Source organism: Cryptomeria japonica, chromosome 7 (genome assembly GCF_030272615.1).
Source record: "Cryptomeria japonica chromosome 7, Sugi_1.0, whole genome shotgun sequence".
NCBI classification, from domain to species: Eukaryota; Viridiplantae; Streptophyta; class Pinopsida; order Cupressales; family Cupressaceae; genus Cryptomeria; species Cryptomeria japonica.
In genome coordinates this window covers 62,512,150-62,536,137 of record NC_081411.1, presented here as the reverse complement: position 1 = coordinate 62,536,137, position 23,988 = coordinate 62,512,150, and the positions used below count along the sequence as shown (strand labels likewise).

Below are 23,988 nucleotides of genomic sequence, written 5' to 3'. Positions count from 1 at the left end.
CTGCAGAAATATTATCTGAGCTTTTCCAAAGTTTAATGGAGAATCAGAATTTTTGTAAAATCTCTTCAAATGAATATCAATATACAGGCCATCAGTTTTGAGTAAAACTCTATGTCGTCTTTAATTTTGTCCACAAGTTTATTTACTGTTTTCATTCTGAACAATCCAGGATTTTTTTGTTTGATTGAAATTGCAAGGCAATCTCAGTATGGGTGTTTTTTAGCTTTTCTCTTTAGGAGGGAAATTAAATATGCATGATCACTCTTACCAGTAAATTCTTTTGGAGGAACTTTGAATTTTGAGGACCATAGTTTAGTTTGAAGTGATTGAATTCTTGTAGGTGTTAGGCATTTGCAAGGATTAGTGGAAACCAAGCTGATGGGAAACATAAAGATATTTTGTTTCAAGAGTTTTATTTGAGTTTAGGTGACTCTGTAACCTTGGATAAAGCACTGGTATTAATCGAAGCTATTTATTGCATGCTTTGTTGATCAAATATGCTGAAGTTAAGTATTGTTTCATTCTTTGTTTTCAGTTAATTTCAAGGTGAATAAATTCACTGGTTTTCTGGACCGGTTTGCTGTGGATTTATTGTTTAAATGGTGAAATTACTTCACAAAGGTATACTCGCCTGGGCTCCAAGAAAGCCTGAAGTGTAGAAGGTTCAATCAAACCTTGTCATATGTTGTCTCTGAGATTTCCTTGTCTTTTAATGTCTCTTCTTCACCCAGTATAACTCATGTTACTCTAAGGACATTGAAGGGAATCAGATTTTGAGGACAACAGGATCTCAGCCAATGCTTTGGAGAATCTGACATTAAAGGCCGACACTAACTCACCTTCCTCAATTCTGATCTCCATCAACTTCTGTAGTGCATCATTAAAATTTATTCTCTCAGCGAATTTCTCAAGAAAAGAGGCAACTAATTCTTCCCATGAGGGAATAGAAGCTTCTTGCAAAAATGAGAACCAAATCCTGGCATCCCCTTTCAAGCTCTACACAAACAACTTCATGCAAACATCCTCATGACAGATTTCATAGTCATTCATCAAATCAACAAAGTTTTGCACATGCATTCCTGCTGATTGTAACTGGTCCCCATTAAACAATGGTAAATGCTTCCTAATGTCACTTGGAATCTGATTTCAGTAACCAGGTATGCCATCAAAACATAATGGCACATAACCTTTAATAGAGAAATTTCTACAACAATCCATTACTAGCTACAATCTTTATTACTAAAAATAATTCACCCATGCTTTAACTGAAATTTTTCAAAATAGTAAATATGTGAAGTATGAATTTCTTTTCCTTTTTATGGTGAATTTTTCACCCAATAAGGGACAAATAACTACCTCAACAATGAGGAATACCTGGAGTCAATTTGTTGTTGCTGCTGCTCTAATATTTGGTAAGATTTTTTTGAGATCTTCTAACATTATACATTGATCTTCATACAGAGTCGCCACCTCCTTCACAAAGGAAATATCTTCAATAAATTCTTTGGGATCTACAATCATAAAACCCCAAGCAGCTACTAAATCTTTGATGCAAGTTCGCCAAATCTTTTAAATTTTTACAATAATGCACACTGGTGCAGAGTCACCACTCACTGTTATGAGAATTTATAAAATCATTTGTAGAACATGAACAAATCTGGACTCGCACAAAGATAAAAGGATAACAAATTTTCAACACTTGGCACACAACACTACCAAGCAAATAACTGCAGATCTAAAAATGGTTCCAGATTTATAACACTTTTATGACTCTTTCCTGAAATGGACATGGCTGAACTAACTGGCTTTAATTGTTGATAGACAAAGAGTGCTCTCAATTTCAATCCAATCAACACAAGTTGTAGCATATTCCCCAGCAGAGTCGCCATTTTTGTTGTTCATAAAAAATGATTAACTCAAGTTTACCTGCAATTGATTCTATGAAATAGCCAATTTCATTCTATAAAACACATCAGGACTTGGACAACATAACATAAGACCCTAATTGATCCTCCTGCACTTTAGGTTCCCCTAGACCTAGGGGGGATACCCTTTTGATGCATGAAATTAACTCATTTATTCACCATGACAGCATCAATAAGCAGATAAAGCATTCCACAAGCTCAACAAATTAGATAACCCATACAGATTGGCTGGATCTTGTACAAATAATGGGTGAAACAGAGCTTTGAAAGGATAGAACATGAAGCCCTAAACATAAAGGGAAATATATTTGTCTTTAATTTGTAAATCTGAAACTATCACCAAATCTACAAGACCAGTGCCTTGTTCATTGGGCAATAGAGTCACACACAGAACTACAAATGTGCATCCATAATTGCAAGTTTGTTTTACTTACAATATATCCCTGCATTAATACCTTATACTAATGCATTACTTAAATTTATTCACAAAATTATCAGATCTGGGACACATTCCATTGTCTATGACTGATTATAGAATTTAAACTCTTCATTGAAGAATGCCTACAAGCAGTCATACAATCTCCTTGAGATGACAAACTATAGCCTCCTTGAGGATTCAATTCATAACAATGAAATACATGCACAGAGATAATGTTATGGGAAATTTACTCATGCTTGACACAAGACCTACAACTAAAAAAAAACACATCTACAACACTACACTGTAACCTCTATACCCTACAAAGATCTATAGAATTGCACAAATTTGGGTCAAGAAATTTAGAATTGGAAGCCATGAAATCTAGAACACTTCCTCCAAAAATTCTGGAACCCTTACAATGGAGAAGAAATTGGAATAAGAAGATGAGGGAAAAAAATTAGGTCTCATCAAAACAAGCCAAGTGTCTTTTCTTCTAACTGAATTTCATTTTCCTCTCTCTTTCTCATGGAAACTTCTCTCAAAATATCCCAACTTTGTTAAAACTAACTACATTATTTGATTCCTTATCCCGAGAGCTTTTTGGTGATATATAATTCTTGGTATTTTGGGCAAAAATGGAGCTCTGGGCGAATTAAATCCTTCATATGTGCACATCATTTAAATTTTTGGATTTTCTATATAGTTTGCACTATACATTTAAATTTGATTTTTCAATCCATTTTTGCCCTGACGTCCTGCCACATGGCAACCTCTGATTGGCTGATAGTGTCCACTAGGCACCACCTTGAATGACACCTCATCAATTTGCCACCTCACTGCCTCGTCACTGCCACATGTACACCACCCGTCTGCTTGCTTGTTGGCCACCTCATTGCTACCTCAACGACACCTCAGCGGGACTAGCAAGTTGGACCTCCACCTGGACCTGCCACCTGTCTTTCGCCATTTTTCAATGGCTAACAGTCGTGCACCTTCAGGTTCCGAAATCATGCATGCCATTGGATCTCGCCAAACATGCTCGATCTTTAGCCTTCATTTTTCGCACATGCTTTTCGCTATTTCATGAGGGGTATTCTTCGAGCATCTTCCCTTCGCAAATCCATGTGCACTGTAGATCTCTAGCAACTTGCTTGATCTTTAACTCACCTTTTCTCTGCAAAACTTTGCTGCCTTAGGATCTGTGCCTACGTGGGGTCCAGTTGGTCGCCACTTGTCAGCCTCCTTAGTTGCCTCAAGAAGCGCACCCACATGCGTGGTGTCCACTTGGGCACCCAACTGGCACCATCCATCAAAAGATTTTGAGGCTTTCACATTATGGTAGTGTGGAGCTTTGGTTATAAATATCAAAAAGTTACATTCCCCAGCCAATGTGGGATATTGCCTTTTTCCTAGCACTGCATGTTCTAAGCTTTTTCCCTTGAGTTTTAATGGAGGCCAATACATTTGATTGAAAATTTGAAACTCCCTTCTCAACTGCGCTGAAGAGGATTCTAGAAAAGGTCATGGCATTGGCAACACACCTGCCAAATGCATTGCTTGGAAAACCTTTTAAAACTTTACCCATACCCACCACGCACAGCAGGGAGGGAGATCTCCACCTTGTTTGAAAGTTGCAGCCCTTCAACTCCTGCCATCACATGGCAGGAAGGAGCTTGCTACCAAAGTCATTTGCCATTGGAGTTATTGCCTTGTCCTCTACCACATAGGGAGACTGCTGCCAGGGAGACTTCAGAAAACCCCACGCAGAGCTTTATGCCTGCCAATGTGCATTCATTTGAGAGTTTCCTTGCTCTAATCAACCACATAGCCTACATTTTCTATTATTTCAATGGCTGAAGTTTAAAAACCAAACCATGTAGAGGGGAGGAATCTGGTTTTTAATGTCAATTGCATTTGCTTTGGAGTTTCTTGTCTCAGTGTTTTAACAGCCACCACACCATAGGCAAGGAAGTCAGTATTGTTGCATTTGTTGTTTGTTAAATGCTGCCCTCCAAACTCCATACAGGGCTTGAAACTCTGTTAATTGCATTGGCTTGAGGTTTCTATGTTTTACATGCCACTTGACATTCCGCAAGGAGGAGCTGCCAAAGCATTGGCTTGAGTTTTATTGCCTTTGCAACATGCTTTGCACCACCAGATTTCACACATAGGAGTGGAGGCTGGGCTTTGTACATGCCACATTGCATAAATTTGAGAATTTCATTGACATAAAGCCATGCCACACTACCTTCATTGGTATCCACGTGAACCTTATGCTACCAATGCACTTGTTGAAACCTTTCTACAAGCTTTTCAATGTGACTTCCACGTGAAGATTTGGCACTTGCTTGGAATTTTACTTGCTGAAGGTTCTAACAATCTTCTTCATGCTTTGTTGTGTTGGATTTGGGGGGGACACCCAACAGTTTACATTTGTCATTGAGCATGTAGTTATATCTAATCTTAACCAATTTACCACTTGCTGTTAATAATTCTAACTTTGACGACAACAACCTTCTCATGTTTGGAGGTGTAGTATGGGTCTCCTCAATGTACATTGCAATTACAGATTTTGTTGATCCATTCGGATCCTTTAAGCAAGAGACAATATACAAAATGACGTTATCTAGCTGCAAATCTGATTTCTTTGTATGTGAGCTTTTATATCTCACCATAGAGTCACTTCTGAGTTTGAGCTTAGTTTTATACTATCCAAGACTACATATTTATTTTCCACCTCCATCTTTTACATTCTTAATGACAATACGGTAAGTTGTTTTCAAGCCTAAGGTTCATTTGCCAATTGTCTTGTTGACCATGTCAATCTCTTCCTCTTCCATACCAGGCCTAGAACACTCAATAAGAATTTATATTAACATTTATATGAAATCCCATATCTTTATGCATCATGAAGTCATGTACTAAGAACATTTTCACCATAAAAAATAATGCACAGGCACGAGCTAGGTCGGGCCCCAAAGTGGGTCCGACTAAAAAAAAATTCATTTTCATTCAATTGACCTTAGAAATGCTTCAGGAACCTTAAACATACCTCCGGAATTGATCAGTGCCGTTTTCGAATCATCAAACTGAGTTTTGCAACTTTTAGGCACTTGTGCCACATTTTCGCATTTAATCATGAAGATGTAATTATCAAACTGGTCAAACCAGCTTTTTGGACCTTGCCATCTGACAAGCGTGTACTTTTATATACAAGAATGAACTCTACCAAATGGTTTCTTAAGATGAATCCCGAGTGAAGAGATGTTAATGGTCAAAAATGACCAACTGGCTTTGTCGGCACTGCGGACCTGATGAAGTCAATCTGCAGGCAACACATGATGCCTTTCTTAAAAATATCAAACGATCTTCGTAGACCCTCAAATCTGAGGCATAGGTACCTTGAAATACATATAAAACCTTAGAATACTCAATTTGACCAGGAAGATAACTGGGTGCAAATGGTGTGCTCATGAAAATAGCCACTTTAACTGATATGGCAATGAAAGTACAAATCACTGAAATAGATGGCTCAATAAACCCTTTTGAAAACTGATCAAATGGATTGGCAGGAGCTTGATATTTGAAACATAGCTTGACATTAATACCAACAATAGCCCGAAATAAACATTCTGACATGAAATTTGCTGAGGCAACTTTTACACTTATGCAAAAACAGGGCTCCAACTTGCTGTTGAAATAGGGACTTGTCAAAAACACAAACTGCAAACGGATTGAGCTTGGCAAACTGAGCAAATGGATTGCTAGAGACTTGAAATTTTACATGGAGGATCACATTTATGCATAGAATTCAATCCACTTTGAAATTATTCATGATGATCAACAAGACAAAAGATATAAACACTCAAAGTAGGCTACTTGGTAAAATCTGCATATGTGCATAAAATGCACTTTTAGCTCACCCCTTGGAATGGGTACCTGATAAACTAATCCAAACTGAAAACTAAAAGTTGCAACACACTATATAAAGCAAATGAAAGTTGTACAACACATTTCTCGAGCCTTACCCTTTGAAAATCAATTGATTCCATTTTGCCCTCTCTCTAACTAGGCCACCTGAATGAGATTAGGTGCCTTTCTGAAAATGCAATATCAAAATTTTGAAATGGGCCTCTCAAATTATTCAATTTTAATGAGTCACAAAAAAGTCAATTGCTGCCATATTATCACAATAAATGATTATAGGTTCTTTGCATTTTACCCTTATGTCCTTCAACATTTGCTTAATCCATAATACCTGAGTACAATTAGTTGTTGCTGCAACATATTCTGATTCTATTGTTGATAGTGATGTACAACTCTATTTCTTGCTTAACCATGAAATCAATCTGCTACCAAGAAAGAATGCTCCACCGGTGGTTCTCTTTCTATCATCTACATCTCCTACTCAATTAGCATTTGTGTATGCACATAAATCAAAATTTTCATCTTTAGGATACCATAAACCAAGATTTATTGTGCCTTGTAGATATCGGAAAATCCTTTTCACTATTGATTCATGTTTTTCTTTAGGATTACTTTGAAATTTTGAAACAATACATACTGCATTCATAATATCAGGTCTTCTTTGTGTCAAATACAGTAAACCTCCAATCATAGATTTATATCTTGTCATATTAACAGGTGTTGATTCATCCTTCAATGATAGTTTATCAGTTGATTATAATACCGGTAAAGTTTAATTCATGAAACAAAAAGATAAATAACATGCACAACACATAACACAAATATTTGTACGTGGAAACCCTGTAAGGGGAAAAACCATAGTGCGAAACCTTACCCACAATCAAATGATACTACTGCAGATAGTATGTGTGTACAAAAGGGGTCTGCACATGCAGAAAGGCCAATTGCCTAGAGCTCACCACTCAATCACAAAATGGGAGTCACATCGACTACAATTAGATGGTTAAATCCAATGATAATGAACTGCTCAAGGTAGCATCTTCATATGCTGGATTCAGTACCAGTTAAGCTCTAATTTTCTTCTTCAAAACCATTATTTAATCTTCAAATGATGTCTGCATGTATAGATCTGCTTATATTCACACATACCTTATTACAACCCCTTTTTCTCAACCATGATATTAATCTCGCTAATGAGATCTTACATATATACCAAAACCTAAGACCAAATGTGTAGGTCGTCTCAATAAAGATATTACAATTAAATCAATTACAAATGAATCAATATGTGATGCATCATGTCATCTAAATGCATTTACAATAATAACCAATCAATAAGTCATCTCCATAACGTGTCGTGCTGATCTGGAATAGATAACACATGCTGGTCCATAATCTAGACCATTTTGCCGGAAACAACAAATATGCAAAATCGATTAGACCAATAACCAAATCACCAAAACCAATTGTCCAAAGAATGTCTTCGACATAACCAAGTGAGCTCTAGATGATAACAAGTCATCCTCTGTGTCGGTGAATAATATAACCTACTAGTGAACCAAATATCAGTGAATGTTCATAAGTCAATGAACATGCCGGTGAACATAACCAAAGATCTCCAGTGCTGACAAGTGTTGAAAAGTGTTGACATCAATGACAAAAATATTGCAACACATCCATAACACCAACAAATAGGTTGAAAGTTTTGTTACATTAGAGATAGCAGTGAGAGATATTATCTTTAATGCAACTACATATAAAGAGAAAAAATATCTTTGGCATATCTAGAAATGTGGTTAGTGGTTGGATGGAAGGAATTATTCTTATATACACCTAAAAATGGTTTGAAGATAATTAATTAAATAAGAAATTATTTAATTAATCTCTCCTCCCCAATTTAATTGAATTCACTAAGCAATTTGATTAAATTTCCCTTTTCATCTACTTATTAATAAATCTAAGGATTTATTTAATAGGTTCATTTCAATAATCCATTTTAATTAATTAATTCCCTACATCCAAAATTCATTTCTTCTAAATCCTCTAATTAATTAAAACAAATCAATTATGAGTTGTTGAGATTAATTAGCCTTTTCCCATTATTTAAATTTTTAAATTCAAATTCTCCTAACTTCTACCACTCCTAAACCTAACCATTCCTAAACCTAACCCATTTTACCTACCCACCATGTCCCCTTTCATCCAACATCTTCTAGAACCTTTGTGACACTTGTCACTAAGTGTTCCCTTTCATCCAACCCTTCTAGAAGCCTCTTGACGCTTGTCACCATAAGATGATAGATGTTCCCTTTAATCCAACCCCTTTGCCATCATCCTCCAATTTAACCATTGATATCTTCAGATCAATCTTGATCGTTGATTCCTGCCACATCATCCCTAGTCTTGGGAAATGCTATAAATAGACCCCATTTTGGAGCACAAAGGATCTCAATTTCATATTATTTGATGCATCCCATCTCATTTTCATCTTATGCATTGTTACTATAGGCATCTAGCTTATAGCTTATCATTTTCAGCAATGTTATCATGCTCAATTTTAGCTTAATTGCATCTTAATCTTAGTTCATTTGGTAGATCAATCATGAAATCATATAGCTTAATAATGCTATTCTTGTTAGATCATGCATCTTCATCATTCAAATCCTCCATACAAGTGTAGTCAAGTCACTAGAATTTGCATAATAAGATCTGAGAGCAAAATTTCATACTCGCATTTACTAGGAGGCAATAAGTCAATTAGCTATGGTTTTGTCTTTCATTGTTTCAATTTACTAACCATGTTTGTAATGATTTATTGAGTGCATTGTGGTTGCAGTTACAGGTACACTTCATAGAGCACGACAATTATATGTTATTGTTGTGTGTTTTAGTTATATCAGTTATGAGGGATAGTTAGGAATTTGGTTAATCTTTGTTTGTAAGTTAATGAAAGGGTTTGTCCTTTCATTCATGTCTATTGAGTCATATATGTATAAAGAGTCTTTGTGTGCCTAAAAAAATGAGGGATTATTATTACGGTTTAGATTATCTATTGGAACCAATAATGTTATGTAAGGCAGGTCTGTAGAAATGAAAAATTCATTTTGTGCAAGCAAATGTATCACGAAGTATCTACGAGTCTATAGTTTTTGTACACCCATTGTTACAAGAAATCAATATACAAGATTCATTTTTTTCATCTTCAAATCATTTCATGTTATGTGATGTTGATGATTTAGAATCTTTTGGATAAATCTGGATAAGATTTGTTGCAATGTTTTTTCAACCTATTTTATTAAGATAATAGGATTGTTTTTGTTGTTTTTATAGCATACATTGAGTCATTGCAACGATAGTCTGGTTTCTTTACACTGTCTCCAAAGATCATAAATATTCATCCATTAAATGATATGTAAATTATCAGAGAAGGCACTGGTCTATTATTTGTTTCTCGTGGATGGATTAAGTATATACAAAGTCATCATCCAAGAAAAACATTACTAGTTTTTACTCTCCTTGTTCCTTCATAATTGTTCTAAGTTCCAACAATATTTTGTTACTGCTTTTATTCATATTCAAAATTACTCAAGTTTTCAGAGTAAAACAAGTTAAAAGATTATCAATAAAGGATAGTTGTAAAAAATTGTTTGCTAGCCCTATAAATAGCTACATTAAATAATTTAAATTCACTATAATTAAGTCTCTTTGTGCTTTGGAGATTAAGGTCTACCCTCCTAGGTCTACTGGAGCCTGAAGTGCAGAGGAATTTGGTCTTTGACCATTCTTGTTTATTGGCCAAGGCTGATTGGATCTATAGTCACATAAATCTGTCCACTTAATTAAATGAATATTTAGTATTTATTTGATTATTTAACCATTAATCAATAATTAATTAAATTAATATTTAATTAATTCATCGTACCCCTCTTCTCCTATTAATTAAATAAATTATTCAATTTATTTGATTTAATTCACCTAACCAATTTTAGAGCATTAATTAAATAAATAGATCATATTTATTTAATTAAATCTTCTCTCACATTTAAATAAATTAATATTTATTTCAATCCCCCAAAATCCCATCTCTAACATTTAAAAATAATCATTTATTTATATCACCTTTATCCTCCACCCACTTGCATTTTCCTACAAATGCAAGTTGTGCAACTATTTAAATAAATAAATTATTTATTTAAAATCCTATTTATCCTCACCCACTTGAAACCTTTAATGGCTTCCCTTAAAGCCTTCAAACTTAATGGCTTCCTTCTAGAGTCTTCTTAAGCCTTTAATGGTTTCCCTTAAAGTCTTCAAACTTAATGGCTTCTTTCTAGAGTCTTCTTAAGCCTTTAATGGTTTCCCTCAAAGTCTTCAAGCATTTAATGCTTTATCTTCCTTTTTCTCATGTAAATAAATTAAGATTTATTTAAATAAAATCGAAAATTCACATTCACATTTAAATAAATTAATATTTATTTTAATATCTATCCAAATGCAAATTATACCACTTAATTGAAATAAATGATTTTAATTTAATTGAAAATCCCAAAATTCCTCCCATTTGCATTCTCCTACAAAATCCACTTGCATGTCTAAATCCCTTCTAGATTCTTCTAACTCCTAATTAGCCTAATCCTATCCTAATCAATGCCACATTCCTAAATAAAAGGAAGTCACTTCTCAAAAACCTCCAAAGTCTTCAATAACCATTAAAGCCTTTATGTCTTCAAATGGTTAACCTCTAAAGTCTTCAATAACCATTAAAGGCTCTTACATAACCATTTATGGTTAACTCACCTTTTACCTTTGGTTAGAGACTTTCCTCTAACTTAACCATCCTTTTGATTCATGGGTCTCTTCAAAGCATTTATTTCTTTGACTAAGGTAACCATTTAACCCTTGCAGATTCATTTATCCCTTGGATAAAGGGAATATTCATTAACCTAACCCTAATGTAACCCCTTAGGGTAACCATGATGTCCCCTCAAGAATTTAATGCTCCTTATCTCTCCTCTTAAGCCTCCTCATGGTGACACTTGTCAACATGGGATTGGGTTGAAAGTCTCACATGGATTGAATATATTTCAATCCTAACCCTTGTCAAGATTGCTCAATCTTAACCCTTCATTTCCCCATTTCTTCTATAAATAGAACCCTTAACCTGAAACAAAGAAGGAAGCATTAGAGTATTGTTACTATACTAGTATTAGCATAGAGCTTTTTCATAGCATCACTATCTACACTTGCATAGCATTTATTTATCATATCCAACCATCTTGAATCTCCATATGGCATCCATGGCTAGTGCTAAAAGCTGAGAGCTACACTCATTTTGGACTTGGAGAGGGGAGAAACAAGGGAGAACCATCAAAAGGCATCATGGAAGCATCTTAGGGAGGCTCTTCTCCTTTCTTTTGTTTTGTTAAACTTCGTTCATGCTTTTTGAAATCTCTTTTGATATGTTTGGAATGGTTTTTAGTTCTTTGTTTTAGTTTTATGGTTGAAACTAACTTATTAACATTGAACATTGTTGTTGCCTTGTCCCCATTTCCATGATATCATTTGGTGAACTCAATGTGAATCAAACACTTTTGTAACTTCAAGGACATTTTTTTTAGGCTTGTGAGCCCACCATGTGTACTAACTTTTTTTGAATGTTTTAGTTGCAGGTTTTCTAATTTTTTTGTATAGGTTTTGGAGGGAGATAGTTTAAAACATTTTAATTTATTTGGTTTAAACTTCATCTTTCTTGTTTTTCACAAAGGGATAAAAAGAACTTCACATTTTCTGTTTGGTGCAACTAAAACCAACTCAACTTTTTCATTTGGTGCATAACAAGGAACTTCATCTTTCTTGTTTTTCACAAATGGATTAAAAAAACTTCACTTTTTCTATTTGGTGCAACTAAAACTAACTCAAATTTTTCATTTGGTGCATAACAAAGAACTTCATCTTTCTTGTTTTTCACAAAGGGATAAACATAACTTCACATTTTCTATTTGGTGCAACTAAAACAAACTCAACTTTTCATTGGGTGCATAAAAAGAACCTCACATTTACCTTTTTTGCTACAAAGGCTACACGACTTTATTTTTGGTGACCAGGTTAACTTCACAAAAGTTTGTCAAGTATTAAACATTTTGATATCTTGGTTAAAAAGAACACCATATCTATTGGAGAAACATCTCCAAATAGCAAATAGATCACATTGCAATAAATTAGTTAAAAAGAACCAGTGTTTTCAGTGATTGGCATGCTTGTGCAAATTTATTTATTTTTGTCGGGCGGTCCTACTTCTAAGACACACTATCCTCTCCCTTGGCTTTCGTGGTCCTAGGTACAAGAGAAAAGTGTTATTAATGCTCAAAATTTTATCTTTTAAGAGAGGCTTACCAAAGGACACATCACTCTTGGGAATGAGCTTGCATGGTAAATCCTTCGAGCCACTATAGAAATCAAATGAGAGAAAAAGTTGTAGCATTGGGTATAGTTGTTCCTACAGTGTAACTTGTCAAAAGGACATATGGGCTCCACCACAAGTTACAAGGCTCTTAAGTGAGTCACTGCAGAATGAACTTACATCTGAAAAACATCAAACATTACTAGACACCTTTTTATATTGAAGCCTACCCATTCTATTGATTGAGAATATTTGTGAGAAGTTTAGTGCAAGAGCATAGATGGTTTTTCTCCCAAGATACTCACCATACATATTTCATTGAGTAGAAATAGGGGTTTTTGAAAAGCTACTTGTAGCTTGATAAAAGTTGTGACTCCCCCATCATAGGGATCATCTATCTATTGTGCTCATGCAAGACTTAGTATATCACATCCTTACCTCCTACGGCGAGATTCATAAGGTATGTAGTACCAAAGTTGAATAAATATCAAGATGTGGGATGAAATTATCGCAACTAGCCATTTGACCTTAGGGATAAAGTGTGTTGGAAGTGTCTTCTTTTTGTGTCAGACCAGTGATAAACTGAGCCAACTTTAGGCTTTTGGAAAAACATAGAAAAACATTTGAAAAGGGGTCAAGAAATTCAAAGATTGGGTTGATTTAGACCCACACTTATTTGTGTCTTTGGAGGCAACATTATTGTGTTCATGTTCTTGCTCTGTTTTCTTGTCAAATAAATTCCAAAAAGCTCAAAAAACCAAAGTATTCATCCAAACACAATTACACATGAGAAATTGATTCAAAATCAAAGAAAACATAAACTATCCAAACAAAGTCAAAAAAAAGTATCAATTTGTATGACCATCACTCACATTTTGAGCAAAAGGAGTCTTCATCAAAAGACCACATTAAGAGAGAGACCATTGAGTTCAAAGACTCTCACCAAAAGAAGGAAATTTTTCTACCTCAATAGATAGATTTTTCTCTCACATAGCCTTCTTGCATCATATGCACTTGTATCTTCAAGGTAAAACCAACGAGATTGACAAAGAGCCTTCGAAAAATAGAGATTTTACTCAATACAGAGCTTTAAGTTATCACAAAAACAAAGGGGGTAAGATGAACCCTGGTTTCTTTCCTCAAAACTGCATCACATATAACACAGCTCAGGAAGAACCACCAACCCCCGAGTTAGAAGAGGAAGAATTCATCCCATTTGTAGCACAAAGTTTTTATTGAAGTTCACATTCTATCTACTCTCACATTTAATACATCAACCCATTTCATCTCTCAAAACATAAAAGGTCTTGTCCTAAATTCTTTTTAGATATTGCTTAATGAAAACAACACATCACTTTTTAGAGTGTTTTTCTACATCTAGGATCAATAATCCTAAGAAACACCTCTAGGTAGGTTAAAACTAGTATATGAGTGAATCCTCTCATTTATAGGTAGCTTGATTTGTAACACATCTCAAACCTTGCTACACCTTATCATATCAACATTGTTGACAACATAAAAAGCAATTCATAAAAGGGTTTTGGTAAAATCACTTCTTTAGTGTTAGAGATTCATCTTCTTCACACTACACAAAAACATTTATCTTTGATTTCATCACCAACTCATAATCATTCTAATCAAACTTCAAAAACAACTTTCCAATCAAATGGATAACACCAGGTCAAAAACCAGACAACTAGAAATCGAAGAAGAGGAGGATGAAAATCTCAATGAATTTCAAGAGGCCATTCGAGGTGGTACAAATGAGGAAAATTCTAGTACTCCCACTCTTGAGGCAATCAAAAAAGCACAATACAACCCTCTCTTTAATTGACTTTTCGATAAAATCCTCAAAAACAATGCAGATGCTCATTTTTTCAGACTTGCTCAAGAGGGAGCTAAACTACCCTCTGATTTTGATACTGCACAATTACGACAAGCATCTAACAACCATAGCCATAACAAGGGTGGAAGAGGTTGAGATCCCATTAGATATGACCTTAATCAAGGAAATCCCCCACCTCCTCCTCCTAACAAAATGGACATATTGAGACAACAAGTTGAAACTCTCGCTCAACAACTCAATAGTGGTGTGAAAACTACCCGATTTTCACTTAATGATATTTGTCCCTATCCCTTTGATAGGAATCTATATATGCCACCTTTTCCGCAAGGTTTTGAAACACCTAAGTTTGAAAAGCATCGAGGAAAAGGAGACCCTAGAGATCATGTCTAGGAATTTCACTCTGCTTGCCTAGAAGTAGCATATGAAGATACATATCTAATGCGACTCTTTCCTCAGAGTTTGGCAAGGACAACTACACAATGGTTTTCCTGATTACCAGGCCGCATTAGGATATCTGAAGAATTGGTTCAAAATTTCATTGTACATTATTCATGCAATATCGAAAGTGATGTAAGCACGGCAGATCTGTGTAACACTAAGAAAAAGCCTGGGGAACTCTTTTCAGCTTTCCTACAAAGATGGAGGCAGTTGTCTTGCCGATGCTCTCTTCATCTACTAGAACGACAACTAGTGGAAATATTTATTTCTAACTTAAATGAGGAAATGGAATTCCACCTAGATACGAAGGGCACAAAATCCTTTGAAGACATGATCATATAAGAATTAAAATGTAAATGAGCTCTTATCAAAAAGGGGCTTATTAAGATATACAATGAACCCAAAAATGGCCCTCGCCCGTGATCTAACAGCGATAAACCAAACTTCTGGAACAAAAACAAAAACATTGTCAATGATGGATTTGTTGATGCAAGGACTATAAAGAGTGCAAAACCAGTGGTCTGATTTGTGGGGTGAAATCCCCCTCCTAAAAACAACTCTTTCTCCTCCACAGTTTCAAAATCACAATGCACCACAAGAGGAACCAAGAAAACGACAACAAAACTTTAAACTAAAATGTATGTACACACCCTTAGGGGAACCCCTCGAAATAGTATTACCTCAATCAGTTTCTTCAAACTTGGTAACCTTACCTAAAACACCAAACTATGAACCTTAAGTCAAACCTCCATGGTGGAGAGACAATGAACATTGTGAATACCATCAAGGGAAAGGGCATAAGACAAGTAATTGCCACAACTTGAAAGATCTTGTTCAAGATCTTATTGATTGAGGTGAAATCAAAATTGAAGGACACAATCCAAAAATCTCCAACAATAATCATCTTATGTTTCAGAATCCACTTCCACTTCGGGATGAAACACAAATACCACTGATTATACGCGAGCTGCATATAATTATACTGTAAATCATCTTTATGATGCTGATGAACAAATTGCAACCATCACTATCAAAAATACACATCCTAAGTGCAATGTTGTTATGCATTGTAGAAAGCTAACCATTAAAGCTACTCCACAAAGGTCAACACCTATCCCTAAGTAGTACAATTTAGTAGAGTAGCTAGATAAAACACCCACGCTCATATCCCTATTAGAGATTCTTTGCCTATCTCCATCTCACAAGAACATCTTGGACCAAGCTCTCCAAGAAGCATCAGTCCCTGCTAATCTAGATACCGATCAATTTCAAGTCATGATTGGTAGTTTAAGATCATCACCATGTCTCACTTTCTCTAAAAGTGACAACACAACATTCCAACAACCTCATAATGCCTCACTCCATATTGAAGGGTTTGTGAACCAACATAGGATCAAGCAAGTCTTGATTGACAATGGAGCCAGTCTCAATATATGTACATTACAGTTGGTCACAACATTGGGATATGCAGTGGAATCTATGGATGCCAGTAAAAGAATGACCATTAAGGCATATGATGACATAGAACGTTCTTCCAGAGGAGCTGTGATATTACCTGTCAGGGTAGGGCCTGTGGTCAAGCATATTGATTGCCAGGTTCTAGACCTTCCTCTACCATACAATCTCTTGTTAGGGAGACCATGGATACATGTCATGCAAGCAGTTCCCTCTACCTATCATCAATGCATTAAATTCTTGCACAATGGAATAGAGATTACCATTCCTGGTGATGCAAATCCATTTGCATATTATAACAATATTAACCATCAACTAGATATTATTGTTCCTAATAACAGAGAAGTTATCCCATCCACATCATATGTTAGTCCAGCCTCTCTGTCCAACTCAAACACCCTTATACCAAAGCAAGAGAAGCTAAAAATGAAAATGGCAGAGGAAGGACCGGGAGAATATAATCTAAGCCAACTCTTTTGTATTGGGCAATTGTCCACTTCTCTTAGAACTTATGGCAAACCACAAAAGTTACTTCAAAAACCACTGGTCAAGCCAACATGCACTATGACACCTTTTATCGTTGGAAAAAGTCAAGAAGAAGAGACTCGGGATGAGGACATCATAACATGGCTCTACAAGGATCCTGATACTATAGAAATCCCATAGGTTACATTGCCCATAGATAAATATGGTAAAGGCCTTTTTATTATGCAAATAATGGGATATGATGGTGAGAGTGCTTTGGGACCTTGTAAGCAAAGACGACATGAACCCTTGCAACCAAAATTAAAACCCAAGGACAAAACCAGACTTGGTTTTCAGAAGGAAGTTCTTCCTAAACCTAGATTCAAAGGAAAGCCTAACACCCCATCATATCAGTCTATTAAGAAGCTACCTTTGATTATATCTACAACATCAAGGATAACACCCATTGCACCACCACGACTGAGAATTCCATCCACTATATCAGCAGTTCCCACAACACCACTTGCACCCCTAAAAATACTTGCAAAACCCACATCACCAATCATATTACCAGCAACACCGATCATCTTACCAGTGACACCAGTTATTCCACCAATCAAGCTAGAAACCCCATCAACATGAGCAACAACTGCATCCCAAACACCAGTGGTCACATTAGTATCTCACGAGGCACCTACAGATCTGGCAAAACCATTGGCAACATTAACAACAATAAAGAGCCCATCAGACACAGCAGATTCAATAACACCTATACTCCCAGTATCAGATTCACTAGTACCAATAATCCTCCCCATAGTACTAGCGAGTACATCATTTGATGTACATCATCCAATAGCACCAGCAGTGTTCAACTCAAAGGATATCTCGGTTTGGTATAGAAATCGGACACTCGAGAGTGATTCAAAGACTAACTCAAATGAGTGGGACTTTGATTCAATACATCTCAATACTTTAGATGAGGAAGATGAATCACCACCTTCGCCTCACATGAAAATTCCTATATATGGAGAAGGATAGATTAAGACCTCTTGGGTGCCTAAACTAGAAATACCTTCCATAGACACTACATCGCATCCTACGCCTCATTCTGACAGGGAGAGTACCATCAACGGTCTTCACCATAATATTCTAACCCTCACTGACGTATCCCATGACCTTAACCTAATCGATGAGGCAATGCCTCTTATTCATCCTAAACTCATCGAATGGAACCAACCTAACCCTCCATGCCTTGACCAATTTAAAAATCATGAGATGATCATTGACTTTTTGGATCGAAAGGATAACATACCAAGCATGGATCACAAAGCTGGATTCACAATAGAACTTAATAGCGCAACATACTTTAGGGAAGATGCCAAACCTTTCAGCTGCAAAAACATAACAATAAAATATAGATCTTCTAGTGAAAACCACATAGTGGCACTTGTTGATCCCAAAAAAGTAAAAATAAAGAGCGTATCTGATGGTGAAAACCTCTTTGAGGTGCCAGAAGATGAAAGGTTTGACATCCTCCCCTCTAGTACAAATCAAGAATGATCAATGATACTCATTGAAGAGACAAAGGAATTCAATGTGGGGACCCCTGAGATTCCTCACCAAATATACATGGCATCTCTTTTAACTCCAAAGGAACAACCCAAATTTGTAGAGTTCTTCCAAAGGCGTTAGATCAACTTCGAATGGTCTTATGCAAACATGCCTAGCCTAGATCCAGATTTAGTCATGCATCATCTCACTATAGCAAAAGGAGCTAATCTTGTTAAACAGAAGCTTCACAAGATGCATCCACAGATTGATGTACTAGTCAAAGAAGAACTAAAAAAACTGCTGGATGTTATTTTTATCAGACCCATTGATTATGCAGACTAGATCTCCAACATAGTACCTGTTGGTAAACCAAAAGGGGGCATCCTTATCTATACGGATTTCAGATATCTCAACAAGGCATGTCCTAAAGATGACTTCCCCCTACCAAACATCGATATGATTGTGGACCTGACAGCAGGACATGCCATGCTTTCTCTTATGGATGGCTTTTCACGGTACAACTAGATCAAGATTGCTCCCAAAGATCAGCATAAAATAGCCTTCACATGCCCATGGGGAACATATTGTTGGAATGTGATGCCTTTTAGTCTCAAGAATGCAGGAGTGACCTATCAAAGGGATATGACTACAATATTTTATGATATGATGCACACCATCATGGAGGACTATGTTGATGACTTACTAGAAAAATCATTAACAAGAGAAGGTCATCTTTCTATATTAGATAAAATCTTTGATAGACTAGAACAGTATCATGTTTGACTCAACCCAAAGAAATGTGTTTTTGGAGTGACCTCCGGGAAGCTTCTAGGATACATTGTCTCAAGCAAAGGTATTGAGGTTGATCCAAAAAAAGTCAAAGCAATTATGGAGATGCCACCTCCTAGGAACATCAGTCAATTAAGGACATTACAAGGGCGGCTACAATCCATTAGCAGATTCATTGCACAACTGGAAGATAAGTGGAATCCTTTTACATATCTATTACACAAGAATATCCACTTTCAATGGGATACAAGATGCCAACAAGAATTTTAGATGCTCAAAGACTACTTGATGAACACACCATTCTTGATCCCACCAGATCTAGATAGGCCTCTCTTACTATACATCTTAGCTACAAACACAACATTGCAAGTATTATTAGCACAACATAATGCACAAGGGAAGGAGTGTGTAGTATATTACATCTCTCACACAATGGTTGGATATGAACTCAATTACACACCTATTGAGCGAGCTTGCCTAGCAGTAATCCTGGCAGCTACCAAATTAAGGCACTACCTGTTGACACATAAGGTGCAACTCATTGCAAAGATTGATCCACTGAAGTATCTACTCAGCAAATCCACATTGATAGGCTGCTTGGCCAAATGGGTGATGATTCTGAGTGAATTTGACATTGAGTATGTGGATCGTAAGGCTATTAAGGGCCAAGTTATTGTAGATCAATTAGTCGATGCACCGCTCAAGGGTGGCCATCCTATTATTTCTAACTTCCTGGATGAAGAGATCTTCATGATCACCACTATACAACCCTAGAAGTTATATTTTGATGGATCATATACTAGACATGGCTCGGGGGCAGGCATTTTGTTTATCACACCTTAAGGTGATAGCATCTTGAAGTCTTATAGGTTGACTTTTCCATACACAAACAACATAGATGAATATGAGGCCTTGATCATAGGAATCAGACTCGTCGTACAATGGAAGTTAAAAGAGCTACAGGTATATGGAGACTCTCAACTAGTCATCCAATAGGTCACAAATAAATATCAAACCAAGGATGATAAGCTTATGCCATATAAGAAAATGGTGGACAGTTTCAAGGCATCCTTTACCGCTATCACTTTTGAGCAGATACCTAGAGATCAGAATCGAGCTGCTGATGTTATGGCCATAATTGCATCTCTTAGATTTTCCATAGAATTCCACATGCTACGAGTTCTTGGTCGAATAGATTAGGATTCTTGCTTATGTTATCCCCAAATCTGAGATGATATGCCGCCTTACCAGTTTTGATTCCCCATGGTATGGTGAGTTCTTTACCTACCTAGGTGATCACACACTTCCTCCTAACCAATCGAATAACCAACGTAAGACCTTTATTCACCAAACTATCCGATATACCATCATCGATGAAACCCTATACCGACGTAGTCTCGATGGTACTCTCCTTTGATGTTTAGAGCAGGATGGGATAACAAAGGCCTTGGAAGAGGTACATGAAGGAATTTGTGGGACTCACTCAAGCGGTCCTTTGCTAGCCAAGAAGATCATGCGAGCAGTATACTACTAGCCATACATGGAAAAAGACTCCTATTACTTCATCAGAAAATGTAAGAAATGTCAAGTTCACGGGGACTTGATACATGCACTAGCACAGGAATTGTAACCAATCACAACACCATGGCCTTTTTGTCAATGGGGCCTTGACCATGTGGGTAAAATCCATCCATCTTTATCCAACCATCATAAGTTTATCATCACCACTACTGAATATTTCACAAAGTAGATCAAAGATGTTCCACTTACCCAAGTTATTGGCAAGCAGATCACCTCATTCATCCTTAATTACATCATGTGCCAGTATGGTGTACCTATGTCCATCATTACAGATAATGGACTCCCATTCAAAAACTAAGATGTCCATGAACTCTATGAGAAATTTCACATCTAACACCGCTTCTCCACCCCATATTACCCACAAGGCAATGGTCAAGTCGAAGCATTCAACAAGAACATATTAATGATCCTTGAGAAGATAGTCAATGATACTGGTCATGATTGGCACATACAGTTGAATCTAGCACTTTGGGCATATCGAACTAGAATTGGAACCCCTACAGGCGCAACTCCATATTCACTGGTATATGGTTCAAAAGCTATCTTGCCTATTAAGGTTGGGATACCATCTCTACGGGTTTCCTTGCATAATACCATAGATGATGGAGCATATAGAGTATCACATCTTCAAGACTTGTAACTACTTAATGCAAAGTAACAAGCTGCATACGACCACCTCAAAGCATATCAGTGGCGCATGAGCTGAAGCTACAATCATCGAGTCAAGCCTTGCACATTCGAGGTAGGTCATCTTGTTCTAAGGGAAAATCCTCGCAACCAACCAAACTAGGAACGTCAAGGAAATTTTGAATCCAATTGGTTGGGTCCATATGTTATCACTATTGTATTTGGGTCCGAGGCATATCAGTTGGCAACTCCAGAGGTGAACCACTAGCAGATCCGATCAATAGCATGCACCTCAAATGGTTTCATACATAAACTATGTAGAGCAACAGGCTCCTTCAAATATCAAAAAATATCAAAAACATTCAGAAAAAGTTCTGAATAAAATGCAAAAAAATCAAGAAAATAGAAACAAAATCATTCATCCAAACGGTGAGCACCCACTCCAGTGGCACTTTGGGTAAGTATGATGGTGAAAACCTAGCAAACATGCGCTGCTTGTAAAGGTTGTGTTTCCATGGTCTTTCAAACTTGTTGCGATCAAAATCATTGCATCCGTTTGCATCCATCCAAACATCATATATATCATGGCTTGTTCTTGATCCACAATTCAGGGTTATTCCTTCATATGTCTTGCTTCATGCTTGCATAAACCACCACCTAACTAGGGGAAATTTGTTCATTAACTTACTAATGGAAGTGGATTCTACATTCCTTATGATTCATTAAGTTGTTCATTCAAAAATTTCTTGCAAAACACCAAAAACATTCATAAAACATGTGAAAAACTCCAAAATAACATTCATAACATTCCACAACAAAATCCAAAAACGTAGTAAAAAAACTCAGAACCTAATAAAAAACATTATAATGTATACTAGTCCATGTACATACACATCACAAGTAGATACAAACACAACATTTTTGCACTACTCAACCGATGATCACCTACCTAATCAACCAAACCAATCAAAACATCTACTCACAAACGTCTTCACAAGAATGCATCCTTGGTGCAGGAGCACCTAGGTTCTAGTTTACTTGCTTTTTCAAATTTTGGCTTGTACTAACCCTAGCCAAGTCAGTAGTAAATAAGGACTCCAGGAGGGTCCAAGAGTGAGTAATTTGTCAATGTAAGCCTAGGTTGAGTTCATTTTAACTAGGTTTGCATTTTTGTGTAAATAGTGTGTTTGAGTAGATTTTTGGCCTTTTTGGTTGGTCAAAAGTGTCAAATGTTGGAAAAATCCTTAGAGAGGGTCAAATAGGTCTTAGGAATGTTTTAAATGTCATATGTGATGACTAGGAATAGGTCTCTTAGGTTGGAGAGATCAAAAGTGCAAAAATCACAAAGTTGCAAAAAGTTGTCATGACAACTTTTGTCCTGAATTTGGTTAGCGTTGAAGCTAGGGATTTCCCAACACCATGGAAGGAATCCACATGTGGGAAGGCTATATAAACCCTCTCTTTCACATTTACCAAGGTTGTTGTACTTGGATTTTCGAAGCAATAATCAAAATACAAGATTTTGGATTCCACTTTTCATTATTTTTGTCAAATTTTGCATTGTTTGAAGGTTTAATGGATTGAATCCATGAATCCAATGATGGATTGAGGTTTAGTAGTGTGTTACAGGATAGGCCTTTCAAAGTCAATATTTTTACTTAGCATTTACTACTATTTTGGTGTATTAATTCACAATTAGCCAGTTTTGGCTTGTAATTAGCAGTTTTTGCTAAAATGGGTGCCCCATAAAATCCCACCATGCGTTCATCACAGCCTATTGGAAAATGGTAGGAAACCCATTGTAAATTGTACATATGGAAGGAGGAGGTCTGAAAGTTTCATTTGGTATTTTTAGCATCTTTCCCTAGGCGTGTCTAGGTGCAACTCGGCTAGAGAAGGCAACATGAAATGATAGCACAGCTTGTAGGGGTGAATGACAATGTAAGTCCCAAGCTTTTGGGAAGTTTTAATAGGTATATGCAGGTCTTTTTGTGTAGGAGGAAGCCTCATAAGTTTCATTTGAAGGTCCAAAAACAAGTTTTACTTGTTGTTGTCAGTCAAGTGCCTAGAAGCCCTTGAAATTCTCATTTTGGTGTTTGGGTATGCAAAGAAGGGTTGGAAGCTTAAAACCACTGAAATCCTTTGGGGTTGAGTGATTCATTGAAGAAAATCCACTTTTGTTTGGGGTTCCTTTGAATTGTTTTAGCACAAACCATCAAAAATTAGTTCTAGGAGACCTAATTGGGGCTCTTTCCTTGTAGCCCTTTTCTAGACCAAATTTTGAAATTGGTAGGAAACCTTTGGATTGAAAACTGCAAATGGACCATAAAACCATCTAAATAAATTTGAGTAGATCCCTCTATAGCTCTGCAACATCTCAAGACCATTGGAGGGAAATTTGATGATTTTAAGCCAAGAAGCCATCATTGAGCATATGGGAAACATAGTGAGTGGGTACGGTTCCTAGTAAGGACACTTGGAGAAAATGCCTTGGAGTGAGTAAGATCCAAGCCCTAGAAGAGATTGACAAGGAATTGAAGGTCTAGAAAGAAAATAGGCCTGG

The 23,988-nt window shown here is 36.4% G+C and overlaps 1 protein-coding gene across 1 annotated transcript in view; it reads right to left on the bottom strand.

Annotated features, from left to right (window-relative positions):
* LOC131027197 (putative pentatricopeptide repeat-containing protein At3g23330) overlaps window positions 1-17,692 on the bottom strand; it is a 108,029-nt gene extending 90,337 nt beyond the window's left edge. Inside the window, exons 1-3 of the mRNA XM_059208216.1 lie at window positions 17,572-17,692; window positions 17,308-17,526; window positions 3,514-3,695 (exon numbers count right to left, since the gene is read on the bottom strand). Coding sequence (XP_059064199.1) covers window positions 3,514-3,695; window positions 17,308-17,526; window positions 17,572-17,692 — 522 coding nt within the window. The remainder of the gene's footprint in view (window positions 1-3,513; window positions 3,696-17,307; window positions 17,527-17,571) is intronic.
* Window positions 17,693-23,988: the final 6,296 nt, after the last annotated feature.